This window comes from Cyanistes caeruleus, chromosome 20 (genome assembly GCF_971803275.1).
Source record: "Cyanistes caeruleus chromosome 20, bCyaCae1.hap1.1, whole genome shotgun sequence".
In the NCBI taxonomy this organism is placed as follows: Eukaryota; Metazoa; Chordata; class Aves; order Passeriformes; family Paridae; genus Cyanistes; species Cyanistes caeruleus.
Window position 1 is genome coordinate 2,639,248 of NC_141720.1, and position 18,383 is coordinate 2,657,630.

The following is an 18,383-nucleotide window of genomic DNA, read 5'->3' on the forward strand; positions in this document are numbered from 1 at the left end:
TTGACACTGGTTTGTTTTTTTTTTTTGTTTGGGTTTTTATTTTAAGAACTGTCTTTAAGGCCTTGGCTACAAACTTTATTTTTTATTAAATATGCTACTGTGTTTTAACCATAGCAGAGCAAATGCTTGGAGGATTATATCAAAGTCTGCAGAAGTTAATCAATTGCATATATATCTATAGGTTTGCTATAAAACTTAACAGTGAAAGACAGAGGAGAGCAGTATGTGTAAAAAAAATGTTCAAAATCAAATGTGTTTAAAAGGTTCTAAACAGGACCTGGCTTTCAGAGCAGAGGTGCTACAGCAGACATGTAATCCTGCCCCAGGGCATCTTGTGCAGGCTCAGAGCTGCTCTGAGCAGCAAATGCAGCTCAGAGGGACAGATGAGCAGCTGGATTGCAGTGCTTTAAACCTGCAGCGTTTTGCTGAGTTACTTGAGATTTACACCAATGGAAGTGAGAGCAGAGCTGCAGACTAATTGGTTTGGATTTGTAGTGATTATGAGAGTTGATGGTGGCTTTGGTTCCTAGAAATATTCCAAGGATCAAGGGATATTTTCCTTTTCTAATACATTGGATCCTTTAACCTCTGACTTCACTCCCAAACCCGTGGGTTATTGCATAAGTGGGTAAGGTTTAGGCTGGTTTAGGTGTTAGTTAAACTTTCTGACACAGCCAGAAGCAAAAGTTGAGTCTGGGCTTCAGAAAGCACAGAGTCCTGATGGTACAGAATGTACCCACCAAGTGTTCAGCTGAGATTATCTGTTCAGGCCATTGGCTGCTCCATCATTCTTCCTTGGAAACACCCAGTTCAGGTTTAAGTTGAATTTGGAAGCAGAAATCCACCATACAGTCCCCAATCTCCCATCCAGCCCAGGTGTTCATTTAGTACTCCAACCACCCTATTTTCCTGTGCTTGTAAACAAATCATAAAAAAGCTGGAGGGCATAGAGCAAACCTGTGGCCCCTGCTGGCACCTCTCTCCTCAGAGAGAGACAGAAAAGCCTCTCCAAGGCTGTTTCCCTGGCATTTGTGTCTTCTGAGTCAGCTCAGTATCCGAGAGAGAGGCAAGAGAGTTGTTTTGAGGCCTTTGCACCTGCCATGTTGCTGGGCTTATCCAAACAGGCAGAGCTGGGACCACAGCTGAAATAACAGCCCGGCGCAAGAGCTCGGCATTTTTGACGTTCGTCTTGTGTTTACAGCATCCCGCCCCTCCTCTCTCCCCACTGCAGAGCCAGGCAAGAATTCTCTTCATTATCTTCTGCCGTGCTTCTCATGCCATTTTTATTAAAAAAAGGCAGAGCAAGGGGGAGCGTGAGAGGAGAGAAGAAGAAGAGGACAGTTGTATTTGTGCAGTCAATGGCAATGAAGGGAAAAGAATGGAAGTTGGGGAGCAGATCTGTTTGGGTTGTCCTAAAGTGACCTCATCCCCGTGGTTTACTCTTTATCAGCTGCTTTTGGAGCACCTGAGGATAGCAAAACCTGTGGGTTAACTGTGGTGTTAGTGGATATTTGGGGTAATTCAGGACCTCTGGAATCGGCACTTTCGGAGGCTGTGAGCAGCATGTGGGGACAGACTGGACAGCTCCAGGCTGTGTCTGACATGACAAGCGATGGTGTAGCCCTTCAGCTCTTCTGTTTGTGGTTGTAATTCAGTCCACCCTGGCAGCTGATCTAAAGCATTGCAACGAGGGAAGATGTGTGGTTGATGCTGTTTGCTGCCAGCAGATTTCCTGTTTTGCTCGGCAAGGCTTCCTTGCTAGAGAAGAAGAGCAAAGGTGACAGTGTTAGAGGGAAGCTGGGGTGTCACCAGCAGACCAGGGCTTGTTCTGGGCTGCAGAGAGATGACAAGGAAATGTCAGCATTTGTCTCAAGTGTTTGGTGGCTGTTTAAGGTCAAAGACAGATGGGTCCTTCATGAGGACACTTCAGGTGTAGAATTTGCCTGTTTCACACGACATTGGCTGTGACAGCCGTAATTTAATTGGGAATTTAATCCTGTCATCTTGTCCTTAAGAAAGAACAGTCTGGTTTCACTGTTGTCTGACCATTTGTCTTTTCATAGGGCAGAAGCTGGGCTCAGCCTTACAGATATTTTCAGTGTTGGAAACAAGTGGTTCCTGTACAAGAAACCCTCCTCCTGTTTTTGTAGTAGGAAAAACATATATGCCATGGTAGTAGGAAAAGAGGAACAGGATGTTTGCTTTCCCTCACTGCTTTCACTTCATCTTGAGTGTGTCCTCCGATGATGAAACCCTACAGCGTGCACAGAGCACATGTGCTTGTGGCAGTGTCAGCCCTTGCAGGTCTGCTGGAACTTGAGGGCATGAGTGTTCTGTAAATTCAGTGATCCTTTAAACCCACCTTGGTCTAAGTAAAAAAACATCTTCCCACAGGTATAACTTTTCCCATTAAGTTTTCCAGGACTAAGTTTTCCAAACTGAGAGGAGAGGTCCCTCGCTTGGGGGAGAGAGAGAGCAAGATTAACTCAACTGCCCAGCCTCCCCAGTAAAAACAGGAAAAGAATTAGAGAGTTCTATACTCCTGACCCTGGATCCATCACTTGCCACAACAGACAGGAAAGTTGCCCTCGTGGTATTTCACATGGCACGTCCTAATTCCCCCTCTAAGCAGATGGCTTGAGTCATTGCTTTTTAATAAGGCTGCCTCCCCACAGGCGGAAGCTGCAGCGATCAATGAGGCTTACTCAGTTCTAGAAAAGGTCATTAAAAGACCATAGATATACATTTGAAGACTGTTTGTTCACATCCTTGATGTTAAAGATGTTCTTCTCTCTCACTTCCTGAAGCAGCATCTTATCAGCCTCCGTGTGCTGGGTCCTGCCCAGCAGAGGAGTGGAAAGTGCCCCTCGTTGCTGGCACTGTGCCACCAGCTCACAGGGAAGGTGGGAGAGGAAATAAATGGTCAAAAATCACATTTTTATCACCACTTGGAGCACAGCTTGTCTGGCTGACATCTCCAGATACAGTCTGTGCTATCAACCTTGGTATTCTAGAACTATAGAGAGGGAATAAACCCTTCCCCTCCCTCTTCTTGCGTTCCTTCCTTCCTCCCTCACTGTGGGACAGGATTACTGCCTGCACTATTGCAATGGCATCCCTTTAGCAGCTATATTTCTCCAAAATGTGGGCACTGTGAAGGAATGCTAAAATTGCTGCCAGTATGACACATTTAACAGCTCAGGAGGATGTAAGTATCTCACGTTCCAGTTGTTGAATCGTGAAATGCCACATCCAGCTCAGTCAGCTTTTTGCCACTCGTTGTGTCAGGCCAGGGTTACTTGAAAGCATGATGGCTTCAGTTTTGAGTTTGTAAGGTGTTTTTTGGATGTTCCAGTCCAGCCACATCTCCAGCTCTGCCTGTGTGATGCTGGAGAACCTCTCTGGAGCAGACATCCCATTTCTGAGCTTCCCTGGTTTGTTGGTGCTGCCCTGGATGTCACACCTTGGGGCTCCCCTGTCATCCCCCACTGCAGAGAAAATTGTGAAGATTCAGATTGCTCAGAAGGGGGTTTGGGATGAGGATGAGGAAGATTGGCCCCTCTGGAGACCTGGTCCCAGACCTGCCATTGCTCTACAAGGACCACACATCTCCAGGCATTTCTCTTCCCTTTCTTTGTGTTTTATCCTAAGACAAAGATATTGAGCTATGAGCATAAATAACTTAGCTCTTATCTTTTTTTTTGTGGTTAGCAGATCCCCGGTGACAAAATCCACATTTCTGCAAGTGTACTTGTTAATCTTAAATATTTTACAAATAGTTTTGAGATGGTTTTGAGGCAGAACTTGAGAAATAACTGCTCTTTAATAATCAAAGCTTGGCTCTGCTTTGATTTCATCGGTATACATGAGAAACCTCCCCTCTTAGTAAGTGGATTTATCTGGGAGTGAAATCTAGAGGAAAACCCTCATTATTTTACTACAGCACGTGTTTTGCCACTTTAGTTACTGCCTATAATTCTTTTCTTTTTATTTTTTTTATTTTTTTTTCTAAAAAAACAGTTGCTTTAAACAAATCCCAAGGGGCAGAAGTTTGAAACTTTTCACTTTGATTGAATAAACAGTCTTACCAATATCTGGGTAGACATCTCCCCAGCCTGTAGGTGAATTAAGATACTGTTTGTGCTGCGTGTACGCTCAAATTTAACTAATAAGAGCCACAGACTGTTGCTGACAGGAATCAGGTGCAGAAGGAATGAAAAAGCCAGTTCTGTTTTCCTTCCACTGAGTTTCACTCCCATTCCACTGCCATGTGCAGTAACAAAGAGTCAGATCCCTGTGCTGTTGGCAATTCTTTCAATGCCAGTTATTTTGCAGGCACAGTATCCATGAGAAACAGCTTTGTTGTAAAATATAATGTGGGATATTGGAGTTTAAGTCATGCTTGTTAATTTAATGAATCTTGTAAGGAGATACTTCACAAACCTGAAGATTTCAGTAACTCATTGATATCTACTTGAATGGCTTTGCTGCTCTGTGTAGTAGATTTATCTCCTCGTAGTATACACTTCATTAGTAGATGCTTTTTGACCAAGTTCCTGTGACAAAAAGCCGTGTATATTGCTGTCAGTAATTGGGGCAATGTGAGTGCAGTGAGCAGAGGACTGGCAGGGTTAGGGAAGAGCTGGGCTGCCTTTTCTGCTCTGCAATTAACCTGATTGATGACTTTGAGAAAATCATTTTGCCTTGGCCACTCTATGGCTTCACAGATCGGTACAATGAGGACAACTGTAATGAGTCTCTTTGAGGAGAGTTTTGATAGCGTAAAAGACATTGTGGAAGAGCTAAACATTTTTATTAGGCTTATATTATTCCCATATTGCATATGAAAAATATTATTCCTCATTTACAGATGCACGGCTCTTAGATAATTATGGCTTTGCATAAATATGTAACAGTTTGCTAATTCTTTCTGTGAATATTTCAGTGTTAATATCCTGATCCGGTGTTGTGGTGTGGATCCAATTTTTTGCTCTGGAAGAGACCATCTTTTTAACTCTACTGTTTTAATGCCCATGTGTGAAGTGGATAACTTATTTGTCCATCACTGAAACATCCCCAGCTTACACTAATCATCACATTCCCACTGGCTCCAGGTGTAGCTGGATTGAGCTCAGGGCTGCTCAGGAAATAATGAGTATTTATAATAATAGTGAATGAGAGGGTATTTAAAATTCCTTAGATGAACTGTGGTAGCACTGCTGGTAGCACTGTCCCTGATGTGGAGCAGAAGTGTCCAAGGCTGAACACAGTGAGGCACAGGGCTGTTCAAGGTGTTGAAGTCCTGTTGTCTGTTGGTGATGCTCTCGGTGTTTCCCACTGCTCAGGGTGAGGGTTGGCACTGCCACGGTGTCAGGACAGTGCCATCTCTGCAGTGGGTGGAGATGCAAGCAGCAACTCACCAAAGTGCATGGTTTCCATCAGGAAATTGTTTCTGCTGCACCTATTTCAGAGCTGTGCATAAATCAAGCAGAGACAAAGGTAGCGCTGACTGTGCTCACAAACAAAGTGACACCCAACCAAATATTAATCCCATCAAAACAAGGTAGAAACCCTGGGAGGAGCTGACTGAACTATACCTTGCTTTTTTTGGCAGCCAAACCCTGCTCCAGTCCCTCTTTCTCTGCCCTTTGCTGCTGCTGCCCTTGTTGACTGACTTTCCTTTTGTCTGGCAGGGAGCTGAGCGACAGGATCATGTACAGATACCAGGTGGTCATTGTGTCCGGGATGGAGGAGAGCGAGCCGTCCCCCGCCCTCGTTTATATCTCTGGCAGTGGATACTGTGGAGATGGGATTATCCAAATGTAAGTCTGGAGCAAGCAAACAGATAAATCTGGGCACATCTCCTCAGCCAGAATCTGAGACTAGGAAGGAGTTGATGACCTCTGATGTCTCCTTAGGTTAGGCTGGCTCTCATCTGTAGATAATGACTCACGTGCTTGATGATTACCAGGATGATGACATTTAATTGTAACCTAGGCCCTTCTCTCCTGGCACCAGGAGATACAGACAGAGATACAGATAATGGAGTCCAGACAGCAGGATCGATAGGCAAGGACAATCTGTGCTGTTTATGCTGTTTGCCCGTGTAGCTGTATCTTTGTACATGTATATGACATTTCCTACACAGACCTGGTGCTGGAAAAGCTCACGCAGTGTTTGATGCTGTCCCATCTGTGTGGCAGCTGGGTAAAACCCTGCCACGTGTTGGGGCCAAGTTCCTGGTGCAACCCCTTCTTTGACTGACCACCAGAGCTGGGATGCTTTTGGAGGTGAGAGATTTGGCCTCTGAGAGAGAGTGCTGGGAATTTTGTGTTCTCAATCAGCTCCCCTCTCTCACCAGTCCCCAGGCCACTGAAAATGTAAAACAATCTTTCACAACTACGTTAGAGTTTATCCTTTTACTATGTTGGCCCTTAAGGCTGCTGCTTCAAAGCTTCCTGGCATTAGGTAATTTAATTATTTAAACTATGGAAGTAACAACAAGCAAGTGCTTAATCCAGACAGTATTATTTGCTTGAAATAATGCTGATCAGCAATCACGCAGCACAACTCTGTCAGATGATATACCTGGCAGCAAATATTTGCAGGAAGAGGCCCAACAGGCAAGGAAAGCAAAGAAAACAATCAAACAACATATGAATCTAGGGCAATCCTGGAAAGAGAGGTGGAGAAAGACAGATTAATTTTGCTTTACATAACTTTTCTGCTACTGTTATGTTTGCACATTCCTCAAACATCACTTGTGGCTTTGCAGCAAGTGTCAAACAATAGCTGAGCTGCCTCAGGAGTGAGCAGGAACCAGACTGTGTCACAGCTTGGTTGGTTGTGGCCCCAGTTGCAGCTGTGGCAGCCCCTTTCTCATCTGGTTCCCACTCTTCTCCCCGCACGCTGTCACAGCCGTGAGGGTTGGCACAAGGCAGGACTCCATCCCCAACACCCCCTGCTCCCTGTTTGACTGATCTCCTGGAAAAGCCCAGCTCCAGGCTTTATGCCTTGTTATTCCCATGCTGGGGTCACAGTCTGGCCCTTCCAGATTTAATACAAAGAGTTTCAGAGATTCCTGTTCTCTTTTTCCCCACCTGCTGAGCTACAGCCACACCAGTTATGAAGGAAGTTGCTCATATCCTCATCAGAGAGCAGCAAGTGGTATCCACATGTGCAGGAGGGAACTGGCCAGGCGAGCCTGTGAACCAGGAATGGTGCAAGTCCTCCCTTAAGGAGGAAGGGAGAGGTATTTTAGGGGTGGGCACACAGAGGTGCTTCACCAGATATCAGGGCTTTTGGGGTTCTTCAGAGGGGTTGCACAGACCACCAGGTTGATGCTACTTTGCCAGCTGACTGCTTTTTGCATCTGTGTGCCCTGCCTGCAGAGAACTGGGGGAAGAGTGTGATGACATGAACAAGATAAACGGTGATGGCTGTTCCCTGTTCTGTCTGCAGGAGCTGTCCTTTAATTGCATCGGTAAGTCCAGCTCAGAGCCCTTCAACCCAGGGTGGGCAACAACTCTGTGCAGGGTGCAAGGGAAAAAACAGCAGTACTTTCAGAATTTCCAGCTGAAGAGTTGTCATGGGAGAGAGAAAAAAAAATGGAATTTGTAGGTTTGAAAGGTGAACATATCTTCCCAGCTTCTGGTCATTTTGATGGGAAATTGGTTCTGCTGGCTTTGAAACAGCCCAGGACTTAGGGCTAAGTCAGCCATTGTGGGACTGATCCAAAGCCCATTGAAGTCAGTGGGTGGTTTTCCACTGGCTTCAATAGGCTTTAGATCTGACTACGTGAGAAGACATGAACTGATTTTTTCTGGTAAACAGGAGGAGGAGTGAAAGGGGAAGGGACTGAGACCAGAAGCAAGTCCAGCTGAGGTCACACCTCCTTTGAGTTGCAAATCAATATCTGAGGATCAAAGGTCTGGCTAATCCCCTTTTTCAGAGGTGAAAACTACTTAATCAGATTTCATTTGCAAGCCTGGTTTGCTCTGATTAGCAAAACCGGTAATCACAATGGCCGGAAGATGCTCGAGCTATCGGGGCTGCAGTTTCGAGTTTTACATATTTATTAAACTCTCTAGGAATGCTGGGGACAGAGAAGGGAAATGGAGACCAATTTACACTGCACCTTCTGTGGAGTATCCCCACCTTGTGGGGTTGCTTTTTCCACCCAGGGGTCTGTGAGGTCTGGGGAAAAAACAAAACATGCAGAGCTTAAGGAACCAAAGTTAATGTTTATAAAGGGTCGGCTTTTTCTCAAGACATTTTATGAGATTCCTTATCTGGACTGCTCAAGCAAACACTCTGTCCCATGCAGTGTTCCCATGCCTTCAGCTCAGGGCATCAGTCCTCAGCCTGATTTTCAGTCCTTACCAACATGTAATGTTGGTAAGTCTGAAATTTGTTCTTTTTTGGCAATTTGACCATTATCTCTTGCAACGAAGAATGGACCTCACAGGCACCATGTTTCCCTGGGGTGGTAAACTGGGGACTGCTTGGCTCATCAGAACAGCTACATTTTTACTTCAGCCTCCCACTCTGTGAGACTTGAGGCCTGATTTGGTGATGTACTTATTTACATATGTAAATAGTTCTATTGAAATCAGGCATATTTATGGTCGAGACTAATTGTGACAATTGGTGGTCTTGAAGTTACATTTGTGTTTCAAGTAACTTACTGCCTTAGAGCCTCAAGCACTGAAAGATTTTAGTCATAATATTTTGAAAGTGGGATAAACACTTACAAAAATGTTTTGGGTTCCCCAGACACTGGGCGTGGTGTGAGGCCGGTTCCAGCGAGGGCTTGGGCTGGTGTTGGATGGTTGTATCTGCATCACCCTGCTCAGGAGCAGGACTCTATTCCTTGGTCCAGCTTTGACCACATCCCAGCATTACATTTGGACATGAATCAGGTTCTCCCCATTGGTTTTCCAGGAAAGCAGGTGATGTGGGCTAGGTGGGAGCTGCAAAATGCTCCAAATAGGTCCATGGACAGGAGTAAGAGTGGGGTGTCCCAAGCCTTGGACCACACAGTGGTGTTCTTACAGAGGCATGCAAGAGTCTGCTTTATGCCTTTGTACATAAAATCATGGAATTGGTTGTGTTGGGAAAACCTTTAAGATCATGGAGCCCAGTTGTGTCATCCACCAACCATTCATCCCCCATCCAACATCCAAGGAGCAGCAACAGGGCTTCCTGAGAGTGTGGGACAAAGCTGTCTGACAGCAGTCTGGCTAGAAAATGAAGCAACTGAAACATAAAGTTTTTTTTTACTCCATGACAGAGGAAGTGGGTTTTCAGATTTGCTTGTATTGGAAAGAAGAGGGGAATTCCAGGGACAAAAAAGTTATTTGTTTGTCACGGGCTTTGGAAGGTTGTGGTTTGCACAGATCCTGGGTTACAAAACAAATGATATCAAATTCCTCGTGAAATATCGAATATAGGGACTCAGATGAATCAAATTAGCTGAATCAAAGGGAAGGTGAAGGAACAGAGACCTTACAAATGTTTGGCTATGTGACTTTGCTGTGGTGGTGATGGGCTCAGTGTTTGTGAGGGCAGCCCTGCTGCTGTTTGCAGGCAAACGCTGCCTGCAGGTCTCTGGGACAGGTTCAGAGGGGCTAATACCCTCTGAATATAATACCTGTGAATAATAATACCTGTGAAACACATCCTGTTGGCTCTTGTGATAGCTGGACCACTGTGAGTTATGACCCAGAGAGCTAAGGAGACACTGCCAGTTTGTCTTTCAGACGAATGAACGGTGCTGATTTGTATTCTGCTTGGTATATCAGGCATTAAAATCTCACCAGAAAATATAAAGATGTTGGGGAAAGTGAGTAGCTGTACGTATTACATAATAAATAATAGTAAAAAAGAGCAGAAATTCAGCATTCTCCACAATCTAACAATATCAGACCTAATCCTCTGCCTTAAGCTGAACAAAAGTTTTCTTTGATATTGGTGGGGTGTTTTCCTGGAAAATACAGAATTCTTGGGTCCCTGCTTGAGGAGCACAGAAAAATAAGTGTAATTTATTTCCATGTTTACAAGGCTAACACATGTTATAATCCTGTAGAACAACAAGCAGTTATTTCAGAGAGTGTTATTTTTTCAGTGATGTTCTTGTTGTATTATGTAGCTCTTTAGAGCCCCGGGAATCACTCCCCTTCACCAAAGAATTCAGTGAGCCTCAAACACATGTTCAGAGGCTTTGCTGAATCGGGGGCCTCAGGGTTTGATCTTGCAAATGCTTTCTTCCAGGCATGTTTCTGAACTACCACAAGGCATTCTTTAGACTTCAGCAAATCTAACCACAACAGTGAATGCAATGCTTGTCACAAATTGTCTGCAGGATTGGGTCCCACGTGGCTGGAAAGAACTGCTAAACATTTTGTTTGCTAAGGACGGGGCTGAAGGGGCGTCGTGGGCGGGTTCCAGGGGAGGAGGTTTGATAGCAAAGCCCAAGTGAGCTCCTGCCTCCTAAAGCAGAGACCACGCAAGACACCTCGCTTGGTAGGAGAGAAATACAACAGAGCCCGCAAGCACCACCAGGCTTTAGATTCAGAGCCATGAATCACAGAATAATTTAGGTTCAGAAGAGTCTCTGGAGGTCTCTGGTCCAAGGAGGGCCAACTTCAAAGTTAGAGCCAGCTTCAAAGTTGGAGCATGTTGCTCAGGGTCATGTTCAGCTGCGTTCTGGATATTTCCAGGGATGGAGGCAGCCTGTTTGCAGGTGTCCCTTTGCCTCTCTCACTCCCTTTGCCTTTTAGGATCATGGGGTTTATGGGATTTTTTTAATTGGTCCAACTTTCCTTTGACTAAATGGCACAAGGCTCTCAAGACACTTTGCGCTAGTGCCTGTAATAAAATTAAACTTCTTTTTATTTTTTGCCTTGCTTTTGTTTTTCCTCCTTCTTTCCTCTCTAATCAGATAACAGTGGATCAATCTGCTCTGCCAGGGAGGAGGGGCGCGGGGGAAGGAAGGAAGGAGGGAGGCAGGCAAGAAAACTGTGTGGTCTCACTGTCAGGCTGTCCTGGCCTTCTCCAAGCACAAAGCCGAGTAACAGAAAACAGAGAAGATTAATAGCATTTTCTTCCTGCAACATGCTGAAGAGCGACAGTGAGATTAATTAATTAATTATTGGAAGCATCTGGCAGTGCTCCGTTTTTTAAATTTTGCAGCACTCTCGCCCTTCCCCGTTGTGAAATTTATCATCTCTACCTTTTCTCCCCCTCTACAGCCGCTTCATGGAGTGGGTTTTGCATTTTTTTTATCTTTTCCACACAGAATTTTGGTCCCACGGGGGAAGTTTTACTTTGCCTTTTGATTTGTAGGAGACAGGTGATTCAAAGCCATGTCCATGTGACTGATGCACCCCTCTCCTACCTCTGGGCTGCTTTCCTTTCACCTTGCTCCTGATTATTCCCGGGATAAACGATGTTTGCGGTTACCGCGGATCTCGGCCAAGTCCAACCCAACGCGTCCCGTGTAAAACAGACCCCATTTGTAAGAGTTACGATTCGCAGTGGTGGGAACCCGGGTTTAGCACTTGATCCATTCCCAGTGGAGTGCTGAGAAATGGGTGTCTGAGGCACAGCTGAGCACCTTGTCCTTGGCGTGCACTCTCCCACACACCGACACTGCACGCCCAGATATATGTGGGACATTGAAAAAGAGCCCGGCTTTCATTTGCATTCCTTTTGTGGAGTGGGATGTGCATTATGCATTGATTTAGCTCACCAGTGCTGAAGAAAGAGAAGGATATAATAAAAAAGATGCAGAGATCAATAAAAAGGGAGGGAGGGGGAGAGAGAGTAATATGAAAAGAGATGAGTAAAGACTGATAGACACATTGAAACACAGCTGGGAAGTAGCTCCAGAACTTCTATCTCCCCTTAAGTTTGCCAGGTAATTTATGGGGTTTTCAGTCACATCTTATTGGTGTTGTTATTGCTCTGCTTTATCTCCTTTGCTTATAAGGGACTGTTGGCTAAAGCCTTTTTACAGCAAAACAGGGCAGTGCTCCCACTGACTTCCAGATGGGAGTGGTCACCCTGAAGAAGGGGAATGTTTCAGGTTAGACACACATCTCACTGGTGTGTGGGATCAGGGCCTCAGGGATATAAAATACAAAGAAAAGACACAGAGCAGAGGCAAAGAGAAAATAAATATATCTAGCTCTTGAATTTACCACCAATTTCTGGCATGCTTGAAACATTAGTCACCAGTGGTTGTTCAGGGAGAAGTATGATTTTAATTTGACAATGATCCTTAAGCACCTTTTCTTTAGCTCCTGCTTGGCCCCAAATGTTTTTCTGCTACCTTACAAATCTGGATCTGTCTTCCTCCTCCTCAGAGGCCTCTCCCTCCAGCTGTGAGCCTTACCTTTGTGGGAGCTCTATCCTTTACCTCTCCCATTATCCATAAATTAAGCATAGCACTTTCCCCTAATCTTATTGTTTGGCGGGCTGCATTGCATTAAGGGAAATGATTAATATTCATGAGCTTGCTATCTCTGTTTGGTGCATAATCCTCTGGGGAAATTGCAGTGTTAAATGAGTGACACAAACCTAATTTTATATGTCTTTTCTTTCCTTTCTTTCTTTTTCCTTTTTTCCCTTTCTGACAGAGAAGTAATGTGCTTAAAATAAATTGATGGATGACCATCCATATTCATTGTGGGCATGCTTTGAGAGCGCTCCCATCCTCTCCCCCTCCCTTTTTCATACTACTGCACAGGAACACAGCTTTGGCTGCCCAAACCGTGGCCCCATGCAGCAGCTAATGGTGATTTTGCCTTCTTTCACCAGCATTAAATAGGCCTTGGCTGACCCTGCCGAGGGCTTTCAGTAGAACAACAGCATGGGAGAAACGGAGCCACCTTGCAAGAGAAACTCAGCATCTCCCAGGGCATCAATAAGGTGAAAGCATTGACCAAGGAGCTTGGGAAAGAGTGCTGCTGTTGTTAGAGCAGCTGAGGTTCTATAGCAGAATTTCATGGCAAATAGTCATGAATTTACTGGCCGGGGTTATTCAGATGATATTTGTGTGACTCCTTCAGCTTAAGGCAAATACTTTGAAGCTGACTGTGTCCTGCAGCTCGCGGGAGTGTGGCTGCATGTTCTGAAATGTCTAAACACTCATTTGGCAAGTAAGTAATCACAGCATCCTCGTAAAGTCTCTTAAAGTGATTTTCATACTGTCATCATTAATAGTGCAATCCTAGGAAGGCCAGCTGAGCCACAGAGCAGAGAGAGCAGACATCTCAGGCAGCAAAATACAAAGGACAGATGCTTTTTTGTGGGGGAGAATGTGGGCTGGAGTGGTATTTGCCTGCATTTTTCCCTAGGCCAGTGACTCCAACCCAGCTCAATCCAGCTTTAGTTTTTAGGACACAGCTGCAATGAGAGTCCAGCAGGAGAATTACTCCTCTGCTGGTTGTATCCCTCACACATTACTCTCCATGGATCTGAGAGGCTTTCCATCCTTAGAGCATCCTCTGTGACTCAACAGCAACTGTGCTCAGAGGATGAGGCTGAGTACAGGACCCTCCTTTGCAGTAACATCCAACCACATGCAGAAACAAACATTTTGTTTTCCCTGAGGAATGGCACCTCTAGGTTTTTACTCTTGAGTTCCTCCTCCCAAGCAAGTGTGCCAGGTGTCTCAAAGAGCCTTGCTGTCCACCTTTCTCGTGGTCATAATGGTTAGTCCCTGGTGTGACAGAAACCTCAAGACTCAGTTGAATAGTTTCCAATAATAGTTAAGCTGATAAATCTGCATAATATCAATATCTTCTTTGCACTGCTTTATCCAACTATCCAGGGAGGGAAACAAGGTGAGGTGGGAAGAGAAGATATGTGTTAGTTCTCTTACAACAATACCTGGTTGCCAGGGGTTGGAGTTGGTTCTGTTGGCCATTCCTGGTTGCCAGGGGTTGGAGATGGCTCTGTTGGGTTCTGTTGGCCATTCCTGGTTGGAAATGGCCACTTTGGCAGTGATAGCTCAGGCAAGGGCTTGCTACCACCACCAGCCATGGAAAATATCCTTTCTCTTAAGTGACAAAGACTCATGTTCTTGGAGGTGAAATATCAAATTTCAGTGCCAGGCTCTGTGAGGGAATTGTAATTGTATCTGTCTGCAGCAGGCAGATCAATTGCATAATTCTGGTGCTCTGACTGCTATATCATAGCGAGGAGCAGAGTCCTGCCACACAAAGAAAGCCAGTCACGCCCAGGAATGCATTTCCACGAAGCAGCTGAATTACCAGGGAGCCACGCTCTGCAAAGGCATTATCCCTGCCTGCTCTGCTCAGGAGATGCTCAGACATGATTGTCATATTCCATGGAAAAAAAAGCCTCCTGTGAGGCCCTTGGATGTTCTGCAGTAGATTGCGACACCCACGCCGCCTTCATTTCCAAGGTGTCTGTTTTATTTCATTGAAGGAAGACGTCACCATTTATTGATATGAGACTTTATTCGGAAAGGTCTGCCCAAGCTCCATGTAATGGTTTTGCTCCTTTCAATCAGAACATCCAGGAAGGAAAGTAACTCTTGAATATTTTACTGTAGCAGGAAATATCTCTGTCTCTGCCTTCTTCAATATTAAAGAAGAGATTAGCAGATATCCTGGAAGCAGGCCATGTTATTCACTCTCTTCCCACTGAAGCCAAAGGTGAAACTCCCATAGAAATAAATGGAGCAGGTTCTGTGGTCACTCAGCCGCCAAGTTCATGTGATCTGCAGTGGAATTATTTCCCTTTTTGTGACAGAAACCTCTGGATACATTTCTTCTCCTCTGTGTGAACATAAACACCAGTGCTGGAGATGCCGATTGAGTGACGTGGTGGTAAAACCCTGCTTCTGCAGAAGCTGCTGACTTTGGTGAGCCTGGGGTTTGGCCTTCGCTGTGTCTGAAGGCCTGCATACCTCTGGACAGACCTTTCAGGGGTTAAAATGCAAATCTTTTTTTGTTCTAAGAATTTGTTACTCTGACACAATGCTTCTGCGTTTTTGTCCCCCCTTTTTTTTCCTTTTTTTTTTTTTTTTTCTGGACAAATAGTTACATGGCATGAAGCTTGTTATAGTTGGAAACATCCCTAAGTAAACAGCTGAGCTTAAAAATACTCCATTTTTTTTTTTGTCTGGCCTTTTAAAAAAATGGTAGTTCCTGCACAAAAGAAGACTATGCCGATGCCAATCACTGCGTCCTGGCTGAAAACAGGAAGCTGCCCCCAGTGCCTGTCCCCAGCACTTTGATGACCCTCCTTGGACATTCAAAGCCTCATTTGGGGATGTGCCCTGTGCTATGAATTGGATCTCTTTATCTCTCTTTTTTCTGTATTTCATGAGGTGGAAGGCTGCTTATCGCAGATAAGTATATATCCTGCATGTCTGCTTGCTGGCCTCTATCAGGCTTCACTTGTTTTGCTGATGGTTTTCCAGCTTCTCCTCAAACTGGTAAAGGTTTGTTAGGAGTTACCTGCTTATCCTGATCTGCTCTAGTAGGTGCTTCCCAGTGCTCACTAGACCATCTGTGTTATCTCAGGCATCCTTTCATTTCTGAGCCCCAGAGGAGGGATCTGTATTTCAGTAGAAAAAGCTGCCTCTTGCACTGTGCTCAGGCAGCTCAGAAAGCACAGAGAGATGGAGTTTACATCATTTTCTGGTGCAACACACAAGAGCCCCAAGACTATTTTGTATCTAAAAGCCTGACTTCAGGAGTTATCAAAACAGATCTTGCCAATTTGTTTCCTCAAGTCACACTTCTCCAGGTTGATGCTGCCACAGAGCCTCCTTCAGGGTTTCCCAGATGTCACAGAAATCTGTGCTGAACTGGTGACTGCCTTTTCCCAAAACAAGGGCAAGACAGGAACTTTGGTTTGGCCCTAATTTTTTTCTGCCTTCAGTAAGAACTTTCTAAGGGAAAAGGAGCTTGGGCTGCCTGAATGGAAATGTGTTCCCCTAGTTCAGCTCAGCATCCTCCAGCATCTGTTGTCAATCCCCCAGAGATGCTCTCTCCTGCTGCCAGGTGCTATGCCTGCAGACATTTTACTCTTCTAGATTTAAGCTGGATTTCCAGGCAACTGCTTTTTAATTTTTTGAAGTCATTTTTCCCTTGAGGACAAATCAGATATCCTTTATGTTCCCTTTCCTCAATATCTCCTTCAAATCAGATTCATCTTTGGAGTGTGAAGTTGAACACAGTCTGTGGTGCAGGTCATGCAGGACCAATTGCTGTGACCATCACCAGGTCTTGGGAGCCTCTGGATTTCTGTGGAGACAAAAATTGGTTCATGTTGCCAAGACCATGGATGCATTTAGTGCCACAGTAATTAAGAAGAGAACAGAAAAAAAGCATTTTGCATCCTTATAGGAATAAAGCCATTAGCTATTTATTCCTAGAAACACACCACTCCTGACACTGTCCTCTCTGGCTCTGAGCCTGTAGGATTCTATGAATATGACTGAGCTTTGTTCCCACCACTGAAGAAAGGGGAAAAGCCTGTTAGTTTTTGTTTTATCAGGGCAGTTGTAGGAAGAAACAATCTGGTTTTTCTTTGCTTTGCTCATGAAAATGTAAAGCTCAACACGTAACCTGTCAGTCATCCGAGACCACCAGAAGAATCTGGAGTCCGAGCTGGTGCTCAACACCCGAAGGAAGAACCTCTGCTAGTTTTTGGCAGCCCAAGTGATGCATTTGGCTGTTGTTTGAAGGTTGGTCTGTGTCTGGGAAGGATTTAGTGAAAATCCCGCTTGCCATCACTCAGAACTGGGGAGCTCACAGGAAAGATCTTCCCCTCCTCTCACTCCCATGCAGAGCACTGCACACTGTGTGATAATGGTGAGACCAACAGATCTTCCTTAAAAGTAACCAGGGTTGTAAAAAGACTGTTGCCCTCGTGATCTTTCAGAGCACACAAAGGTGAGTGGGTGCCTCATCTCTCAGCTTCTGTGCACAGAGTTGTCTCGTGGGTGCGATGGCTCTCTAGGGCCAGCCCAGCTCCAGGACTCATGACAGTGCAGTTCAGCAGGACTTGGTTAATCATTCAGGCAGCCCCCATTTAATTCAGACATCTCAGTCTCTCCCTTTGGTTCCTCCCTCGGGTTTTGCAGGCTCTGAGCAGACAGATTTATTGGGGTCTTAGGCATAATCAGGAACAAATTAGCCTCTGTTAGGATCACACACTGTCCTGGATCACAGCTATTCAAAGGCTGCTTTCCCCTCCATGTGAGTATGAATGAAGTCATCGGGCTGAAGTAGGCCTTGAGTATTCTTTTATCCCAAACACATGATCTTATCAGAAGCCCATTATGTTTATCATCACATTAGGAGGGAGCATTTGGAGCCGGTGCAGGAGAATTGCTCTATAAATGTTGTGCTTACTTCAGTGCCTGTGGTGAAAAGAAGTCAGTGCTTTGGGAAGGCCGGGAAACACTGTCTAAATGCATGTGCCTAAAATTAGGCTGTGAGTTTGTGGGTCTGTGTTTGCATGGGGGGGTGGCTGAGTCGGGGATGTGTAAAGGGAGCGCCCATGTGTTTGTGTGTCAGTGTTCCTGTCAGTGTGGGTGTGCAGCAGGGTGGTGATGTTTCACTGTACGTGTGCATATCTGATTGTGCATGTGTTTATAGGCTGAAGGTCAGGGCTTTTTAACATGGTAGGTATTTTCCCTTTCTTCCCCCCCTCGCCCCCCTCTTTTTACAGCAATAAGCCTCTTTTCATAAAATGACAAAGAAACGCCTTTTTCAAAAACTGCATATTTTCATCTGCTTGGCATTTGTTTTTGAGGATTTTGGATTGCTGATCTCAGCCCTTTTAGGGCTGAATATTTCTCAGAGATTTCTGTTGGGCCTCTATCTCAAACTGGGACATAGTGGGTAAGCCAATTAATTTTACCCTGCTGTCCTGAGACCTGACTTATGCCTTGACATGGGAGAGGAGCAGAACAAGAGATGCAGAAGGATAAAGCGAGGGAACCAAAAATTTGTCTCCATGGCCATCACAGGGACATTCTCATTCCAGCCATTCCCTGAGCTGGCCAGACACAGGGCATGGCTCTCCCAGGGATGAATGAGCCCCATGGGGGTAGCACTGCTGGGTTGCCTTAGGGCCCATCAGCACATCCACCCAGACACCCCAGGAGCCACTGTCATCTCTTGTCTGGGAAACGCTCCCCCAAGCCCTCCTCCAAGCTCTTTGAGGGGTGGAGTATAGGTTTGGTGGCTCCCAGACAAATGAAGATGTTAAGATGTGACATACAAGGGCAAGAAATTTGGCCACCCTGGGAATATTCATTCAGGGCTGCACTCATGCAGCTGAAACACTTCCAGACTTGTGCTCCTTTTCACCAGCTCAGGGCTCTGGCCTGA

The 18,383-nt window shown here is 45.3% G+C and overlaps 1 protein-coding gene across 2 annotated transcripts in view; it reads left to right on the forward strand.

The window, feature by feature from the left end:
- Nucleotides 1–18,383, forward strand: part of PAPPA (pappalysin 1) — a 174,743-nt gene that overhangs the window by 82,456 nt on the left and 73,904 nt on the right. For both annotated transcript variants that reach the window (XM_086857797.1, XM_023938086.2), the window contains exons 8-9: nucleotides 5,694–5,822; nucleotides 7,392–7,483. In XM_086857797.1, coding sequence (XP_086713923.1) covers nucleotides 5,694–5,822; nucleotides 7,392–7,483 — 221 coding nt within the window. The remainder of the gene's footprint in view (nucleotides 1–5,693; nucleotides 5,823–7,391; nucleotides 7,484–18,383) is intronic.